Source organism: Stegastes partitus, unplaced genomic scaffold, assembly GCF_000690725.1.
Source record: "Stegastes partitus isolate 25-593 unplaced genomic scaffold, Stegastes_partitus-1.0.2 Scaffold459, whole genome shotgun sequence".
Classification (NCBI taxonomy): Eukaryota; Metazoa; Chordata; class Actinopteri; family Pomacentridae; genus Stegastes; species Stegastes partitus.
The window spans coordinates 45293-54198 of NW_007578190.1; the positions used below are offsets into that span (position 1 = coordinate 45293).

The window sequence follows — 8906 nt, forward strand, 5'->3', positions numbered from 1 at the left end:
CAGTCTAACCCTACCAGTCTAACCCTAACCGTACCAGTCTAACCCGAAAAAATCAGAAAGTAGAACCTGTTCTGGAAGAACAATATGACACCAGCCAGGTGACGTGACGAAAATAGATTAATCAACTACTGAAGAAAACAAATGCAAAAACCAGACAAACTTCGAAGGCGGAAGCCCAAAAGAAAGAGACTACAATCTCTACTCAAGAGCACAAATCAGACCAAACTCTAAGCTAACGGAGCAAGTCAGAAAACAATATGACACTAACCACGACAAGAAGGAATCAGAGAGAATTGACAACGTGTGACGGCCAGTGCAGTTCCTTTAACTTCCCACCCCAAACTGTTGTGTCTGTCGACACAGCAGGGGAAGTTATCGAGACAGATTTCCAAAAACCTAACCCTACCAGTCTAACTGTGGCTTCATACAGGATTCATGCTCCACCACAACCTCCTTCTCCTGCGTGATCACTTTATACTATCACACCTCCTCATAACTCCCCCCACAGGCTGACTGTCTGAAGCCGCTTGAACTACAACATACTGCCAGAAACACTGCCTACCCTGGCTTTACCGAGATCAGAATACATAGAGCAACATCTAACCCACACACATTTCAAATAAACATTACAACCTACTGCTACCAAAGACCAGATTGAAGCCTTCTGACAGTGCTGCTGTTCACTCACACGTAAACCAGAGCAGGTTAGTGAGAGAAGCAACTCCTTCTGTTGTCACAAGAGCTGAACACATGACCTTCATGACTGTGACTGATGTGTTAGACAGCATTTGTTATAGTTGGATGAACCTAAACGGGGACCTGAGAATTATCATCGATGCCAGGATTATCCAATAGGAAGGGTTCGGTACAAACGTCTTCCTCGCTCCCATCGCGACAGTGAAAGAAAGGTACTAAACATCACAGAATACCACTGCAGTCCACACTCACAGGGGGAACAGGTATTCCTGTGTGAGCTCCAGGTCGTCGTCGTACCCGAACCTCCTCAGCACAGTCCACGTGGTCTCGTGTCGACCTCGCTGTATGAAGAGGGTGTGCAGGAACAGAAAGCCTGCAATGAAACACTCCATAGTGAGAAACTGAAGAATAGGGGGACTGTGGAGTTGACCGGAGGAAGGAGAGGAGCCAGGGCAGCGTCTGACCTTTGAGCGTGAGTCCGTTGTCCTTGACTCCGTCCGTCATGTTCCTCCGGACCACGTTCTTGACGTCCTCCAAGGCCTGAGGTGCCAGCGGAGTGTTGAAACACGTCCTCTGCAAAGCACACACACAGCAGCTGTGAGATGCTGCCACGCTGTTTCACATTCACCCTGTATCGTTTAACTTCATGTTCTCATCTCAGTTTAACATTCATTATCATGTGTAATATTTCACCTCCATGTCCAACAGTGTCATGTGCAGTATTTCTTTTTCAGTATTACTTCTGACCTCAGCATCACTTGTTCTATTCGAGCCTTATTGTAGTTTACCTTATTTATTTCAGTGATTCATCGAACTTATGTCTTACTGCTCTTCTACCTTTTGGGCATTTCTGATGTTGTCATTTGTTTTTGCTGGGAATATCCGGCACAAGAATTTCCTTCAGGATTCATAAAGTTTTATCTAATCTTTGATTGGTTTCCATTCTAAACGACCCTCTTACGTAACAACACATGATGTTGAAGCAAGCCATCCTGATCCAACAGACTTTTTGTGACCATCTCTACACAACGCGACAGCTCTGCTCTTAGCTCTGCAGAAGGAAAACAGGTTCAGCGGCACCGACTGATTCACACTCACAATTTAATGTGTGTATGTACATAATGCAATGATAATATATGATGAATATAAACATTCAGCCAACAGGAGTGTTGGTGATGTCTTCAAAGAACAGAGCGAGTTCAGACGATGGATTTGTGCAGCAGCAGCAGCTTTAGGAGCAGATGTGAGATGAGCCCAAGCTTCACCGCTGGCTCTGCCTGGACCACATCTGCAGCTCTTCCAAACAACGACGTGAACAACCAGCTTGTACTTGTGTTTGCCTGCTTACATGCCGTTAACCTGATCATAATGCTTGTTTGGCCTTAGCTATGAGACATAGACACCAGCCCCCAGACATCAGGCTTGAACTTTTATCTCTCGCTCCATGAAGCAGGTTTGTGAGGAGCTCTGAAGAGAGCCGTGAGTCCAAACAAGCTTTCTCCTTCACGTACTGCACCTTCCCTGCTGACTGACAGTCATCAGGCTGTCCAGCTAAGTTGATCCACAGATCTGAGCTCTTGTGTAGCTGTGAATGTGACGTTACCTGAAAGAAGTTGAGCTCGTTGTCATTGAGGATGCCGTCGTTGTCCAGGTCTGACACTTTAAATATTCTAGTTAAAGCCTTGATGCAGGAAGGCTTGAGCTGTAACAGAGAGATGGAATCCTTCAGCTGGTGACACACACTTTTGTTATTGTTGAAGTGAAGCTGTAGACTGATGCCATCTCTAGGCTCACTGGTAGAACGGGCTGATAGGAACCTGTGCTGGGCTAAGCCTCAACTGAACTGTTAAACAACAGAAAAACAAACAGCTCAACAAATTTTGGGTTTGTTCCAAATTGAAAACTTTGTTTTTACTTTAAGTACGTAGCGTTTCCTGCAGTACGCACACCAGGAAGTATTACTTGACGGTGATTTTGCACCTTAATTTTGAGCACCAGCCTGTCGGCTGCCTGCAGCTCAGCCTTCTTTATCCTCCCCACATGTGGGATGGAGCTGCTAGGACACATGTTGAGATGCATGATGTTCATGCATGTTAAGGTTAAAGCTTTCAGTAGTGATGTGTGTTACAGAAGCAGGGTCACACCAGACCTCAGCTCCTCTGCCGACGCATGGAAAGAGCATTTATGAGTTTCTGATCTGGTCAAGAAGAATGAGTCTGAATAGACCTGTCAACCGTTCAGAAATGAGTCTATGAGTTCTGTGTTCGAATAAACATAACATCACCCTTCTTGTTGAGAGAGATGCTGGAAGAATTCAGCTTCTGTCCCTGTTGCATTAGATTAAAGTGACCAGCAACTAGCACAGTGTGTCTGTCCTGCCATAGGAGGTGTGAACAGCAGCTTTCCTGCTACAACAAGTCAGAATGTACTGGCTGAGCTCACCTCCTTCTCCTCCGGGCAGTACAGGGGTCCGGTCGGGTGAAGAACAGCCTTCTGGGCGTAGTAGAACAGCTCAGAGATGTTCTTCAGGTTTTTGGCAGAACACTAAAGAAAAAAAGGCCAAAAAAATGAATGAATACTCAGCAAAGCAGCTCTTGAGCAGAAGGATGAGGAAATGTCGATTACGCACTAAATCAATAAATGGGCGCACGGAAAACTCTTTGGTCTTGTAATGTTTTTCTTCTGCTAAATACACATATATTATATATTAAATACACCATATATTATATATTAAATACTCTATATATTATATATTAAATACTCTATATATTATATATTCCATCCATCCATTATCTATACACCGCTTACTCCTCACTGGGGTCGCAGGGGGGCTGGAGCCTTATATTATATATTAAATACACTATATAAACGCTCAAAAATCACAATTAAAATAACCTTCAATTAAATTAGATCTTTGTCAGAAAATAAAATATTCTGATAAATCAAACTTACAGTTACAACAATAAGCAGCAGCCCTGGTAACGAAGCACATGTGTTTCGTTATTTTCACTTTATGTCACCATATACTGATTTACTATAGACAGCACAATTACCAATGAATAACAAGCTACTTTGCAAATGAACTGTAAAACCTACAATGTGCATGGGAAGTACAACACCAGAATGCAGCGTACTGCATCCATCATCGTCATCATCAACATCATCTGTGCTAATCAGCACTCAGCACTACTGTAGCTCCACAGTACTAATCATTATGGATAATCCCCAACACTGTTGTCAGTGATACTTATGAACAGTATACTTCTAAACTGTAATGCTGCTACTTTTCCTTGAATAAAAGCCTGTACTACTCCGTCCACCACTGTTAAAGCCAAACAGACTCGTCTAGCTTCAGCCTGGTCCCTGCTGAGCCGTTAAACGCTGCTTCACATGTCGTTCATTCCATGCATCTCCAGCTGTGCGACCGTCATAACGGTCCTCTGTCAACGTGCCGTCCCTCACGTCCTCCTACAGTCCCCTCTGAACCCTGGAGCTGATCCGTCTGAGGACAGAGGGAAGTCTGAACTAGACGGAGGCCAATCTCTTCTCTCCGTGACAGAAAGCCTCTCAGCACGCTCACACCTCTTCAGTCAGCAGGGTTTGGCCTCCCTGTTCGGTAACATGAATCTATAAGTGACTCGGGGGAGTCACTTATAGACACTATAAGTGAGTGTTGGGGGAGTCGGATGGAAGCTGGCGGCTGATTTGTCCTGCACCGTCTGTCTCACTCTGACAGCACTTCAATCAGCCTTTGGTGTTTCAGTTACAGCTCCACTGAGCTCAACTGCTTCCTCCAAGCTGCCGTTTAACTGACCAGAGCTCTGACAGACCTGCTTCAACAGAGCCAGGAGCTGTATGTACACAGTGTGAGTCCATCTTTTACCTCCACGCAGGTCTCGATATCCTGGTACTGATTCATGATCGGCAGGATGGTCTCCATGCTGCTGTGCTCCACCAGGTCCGACTTGTTTCCCACAAGAATCAATGGCACCCTGCAATCAAGCATTTATTACGGAGCGATCAGGAGCTGGATCTGCACTGAAGCTCATTACTGAGTTTTTGTTTTGCTTTCAGCTAAAACTCAAGAGAACTCTCTGGATGCAGCTACTCCAATGTGAGGATTTTCAAACTGGATTTTTTTAGGCTTTTGAATTCCAGTAAGAGAAAACAAGACAGTTATTAAACAATATCCATTTTATATTAGAAAAGAGTCTGCATGAATCCATACTGAAAACAACTTGCTTCTTCACCACATACACACCTGCTGTCTTTGTCCGTTCTGTCGTTAATGAGGGGAATCCAGTGGCTGGTCACCTGCAGGAGAAAAACACAGTGTCAACGATTAGAGCTTCTTAACAAACACTAATTAATCTTCCTGCAGTTATGCATTTGAATAGCTGCACTGAGCACAGACTGACCTTTTCAATCGACTTCTTGTTGTTGACTGAATAAACGATGCAGATAACGTTTGCCTACGAAGACAGACAGCTCATTTATTCTATGATGCACATACGAGCCAACACATGCTAACATACGCTGTGATACCAGGTGAGCAGAGGCGCTAAATCAGACCAACCTTGGAGATTTCTTGATACAGCTGCTCGTCTGACTGCTCTGCTTCTATGAACGTTGAAAAGGCACATCAGTGTTTCACATGTTGTCAGGCCCTTCCAGCTATTACACACAGCTTACTGTGATTATCACCAGTCTGGATCATACTAGAAGGAGCTGTGTTTAGCTAACCGAGACTCCCAGACGAGGTGGTGAGTGTGCCGTGGGAGTTACCTGAGTAGTCCACAATGTGTGTGGGAACCCTCTCTGGGGTGACGTCGGCTGGGATGGTGATCTCCTCCGCTCGCAGGGGAACCTGGAGGAGAGAATAAGACGATGCAAAACCTCGACACCAAGCAAGCTCCAAGCATTCAACCAGAATGTGTGTGTGTACAATAAACAGCTAGGAGGACAGTTCCTACCATAGTTACAGCATCGTCTGGCTGCCTGCTGACACTCACCTCATCAGGAAACTCCTCGCTGACCAGAGACATGATCAACGACGTCTTCCCCACCTTGGCTGCATGGGCACAAGAATCACGCCGTTATGACCAACACTCTTCAGATGTGCTCCACTAACTCGGGAGCTGACTGTTGTTACTGCAACATCTGGGTGATGTGTGAAGTGACATGGACCAGATAAGAGCAGCTGAGGAGCGTTAAGAGCTGCAGCCAAGTGCCGTGAATCTCCCAGAACACTCAGTAAAGTCCAGCACAAAGTGAGCGTACAACAGAAAGACCAGGCAAAAAGCCGCTCTGCTCATCAACACACCTTCCCTGTATGTCTGTAGCACAATCCCCAAAGTTTTCCAAGTTTTTTTCTCACTTTGGGAACTGTAGCACTCCAACAACAGAGGAAATATTACTATATTTCAGCAAATACTGTCCATTTATTCAGGTGCGTCTCAAACACATCAGAATATATCACACACACTAAACAAGCTTTCTGAACAATAAACACACAGACATTTTACTTTTGCTTCAGTTTGGCCTCAGGCTCAGACACCACCCAAAACAACAACCAGCCAACTGCAGCACACACGTATAACAATCATGAAAAGCTTGAGGAAAATAGATGCAAGGCTGTTTAATGCTGTTGCTGTTTGCCTCTTCTGTGAGGACATGCTGCTCTTCTCCATTCTAACTGGAGTCTGGACAAAAAAATCAGCATTCTGCTTTATTCTAGTGATGGTCACTTTGAAACAGTTAGTTTTCTGGTTGTCAGGACCAGTCGCCTCTCAGTGTCTTCACAGAACAGCTGAGTACCGCTGACCTCTCCTCAACTTCACGCTGTCGCCCAGCTCTCCTGCGGCGGCAGGCCGACATGCAGAGCCACAACTGGAATTTGAAAAGTGCCGAGAACACCGGAGAGAACCAGCAGACCAGGTGAAATATGGTTTGGTAAGATTAGATCCTCATTCCACAGACCTAAAACAGGTTGAGATCTTGTCATCACCCAACTATTTATCCCTCAAAACCTTTGCTAACTACAGCAAAAACAGCGAATCCCACAACAGGACACGTATGAGCATCTGTTTTTGGAACCGTGGATGTCATTTATCAAGAAAGATGTATTTTCTTATTGGATTTTATTTATTTATTTATTCTATAATTCCAGTTTATATTAGGCTTTCTCATTCGATCCAATCAAGTCCAGTACAGCAGTCCTGCAAAGAACACTCGCCGACCGCTTCATTGGGTACACCTGTTCAACCGCTCGTCAACGTCAGTATCTCATTAGCCAATCACACAATAGCAATTCAATGCATGTAGGTGAAGACGACCTGCTGAAGCTTAAAGCGGTCATCAGAGGTGACTTCAGGGACCCTGAATGTGTATTTACTGCTGCTGGTGCCAGACAGGCTGCTGATCTACTGAGACCGTCACTCCAACCAGCTCTGGGCTCACAGGGGCCTGGCAGGAACAACATCCAGAGAGCAGCAGTGTTCTGGCCAATAAAACCTTGCTGGTGCCAGAGGCCAGAGGAGAATCTGACTGTTTGAGGTGATAGAAAAGCAACAGAAACTCCAGTAACCACTGTTATAACCAAGGAGAAGACTCTCTGAAGGCACACGCTGACCCTTGAAGCAGATGAAGCAGCAGAAGATCACAGCGGCTGTTCGTCCTGTCAGCCAAGAACAGGGAGCTGAGGCTGCAGTTCACACATGCTCACCGAAATAGGAACACAGAATATCTGGTGTGGTGACTGTCCACTTCTGCTGATGGTTGGGTCAGAACCTGCCATCAACCAGATGAAGCATGGATCCATCCTGGCTCGTACAGCACATCAGGCTGCTGCTGCTGTAATGCTGGGGGTCTTGGCTCGCCTTGGGCCCTTGTGTACCAACTGGGCATCGTGTAAAGGGCCTTTGAGTATTGCTGCTGACCACATCCATCCCTTTGTGACCACAGCGTACCCATCTTCTGATGCTACCTCCAGCAGGACAACCACGGGGACACACAGCTCAGATCAGCTCAGACTGGAGTCTTGAACATGACAGTCGTCCTCCAGTCACCACATCTCCATCCAACAGAGCCCTTCACAATGTGGATGTGGGCTAGGTTTAAACCTGCAGCAGCGGTGTGATGCTATCACGTCTACATGGACCAGAACCTTGTTGATCTGAGCCATGAAGAATGAAGGTGTCACCAGCAAGGTGTGGCTCACAAGGATCCCTCCACCTGTCTGTACACCAGTGCGTCTGGACCAGGGACAGAACAGGTCCTCCAGGAGAGAGATGTTCACATCTCCTCTGATTGTGATCACCAACACACAGCCTCATCACCGGACAGAAACCAAACTCTGACGAATGTATTCTAAAGACAAGTCCTATCAGCACACACGTGTGTTTTACTCATCTGTTGGCGAGTTTTTAGGCTCTCCTGCTTTTTGTCCAAACTTTAACCGGTAATGTGTCAACGCTGGTTCTGGTTCTGTGCTGTACAGATGACCTGGATTTGATTTACTTTGGTTAATGACAGTGGATGCCTTCCAGAGCCTGTCTCTCCCTGTAGCCTGCAGATGAACTGAGTGCACCCACTGACAGCTCTGTCTGCTAGCATTAGCCCTTAGCATGCTAGCTAGCAGCCGCTCAGGGATTAACTTCTACTTACGTTCCCCGACCAGCAGGATCCTCACGTCCTTCCTCATGTTGGAGCTCGCTTCCCTCTACAGAAGGACCGTCTTTACTGTTTCATGTGTCCCTGGAAGCCGTCCTCCGCCGGCAGGTTAGCTAACCGGGGCCTCCACTCGGCGCCTTTGTAGGACAAAACGGACAGACGCTGCTCGGCGCTGCTTCGGCTTTTCTCCGGCTTCTCCTCAAGAGTCCGGCTGTGGGCGCAGCAGAAAGGCGGGTTAAAAAACCGCCCGTGTCACATATCTCTGTGTTTTCTCGTTAATCGCGCTCATTTTTGACGTTTGCATAGCATTTCGCAGTGGACGTTTCATGAGCATGCCCGACCTCCAGTACCGGGCACCTACGGCGAGCCGCAGAGGACAAACTTCATGTAACCGAAAAACGCGCTGTGCTGCTCTCTGGCGCCACAGAGCGGAAGTGCACCAGTTTACCTGCTGCTCCCAGAAGATCACACCGTGTGGACATGAGTGGAGGGTGTAGGACTGAAGCATAGCACGGCATAGCACGCATAGTACAGTATAA

At 46.5% G+C, this 8906-nt stretch overlaps 1 protein-coding gene across 8 annotated transcripts in view; it reads right to left on the reverse strand.

Moving 5' to 3' along the window:
- Positions 1-8728, reverse strand: part of rhot1a (ras homolog family member T1a) — an 18773-nt gene extending 10045 nt beyond the window's left edge. For all 8 annotated transcript variants that reach the window (XM_008286553.1, XM_008286550.1, XM_008286549.1 and 5 more), the window contains exons 1-11: positions 8362-8728; positions 5709-5767; positions 5482-5563; positions 5273-5316; positions 5115-5168; positions 4958-5010; positions 4580-4688; positions 3139-3240; positions 2300-2398; positions 1161-1269; positions 949-1069 (exon numbers count right to left, since the gene is read on the reverse strand). In XM_008286553.1, coding sequence (XP_008284775.1) covers positions 949-1069; positions 1161-1269; positions 2300-2398; positions 3139-3240; positions 4580-4688; positions 4958-5010; positions 5115-5168; positions 5273-5316; positions 5482-5563; positions 5709-5767; positions 8362-8398 — 869 coding nt within the window. In that variant the 5' untranslated portion in view covers positions 8399-8728. The remainder of the gene's footprint in view (positions 1-948; positions 1070-1160; positions 1270-2299; positions 2399-3138; positions 3241-4579; positions 4689-4957; positions 5011-5114; positions 5169-5272; positions 5317-5481; positions 5564-5708; positions 5768-8361) is intronic.
- Between the last annotated feature and the right edge of the window lie 178 nt (positions 8729-8906).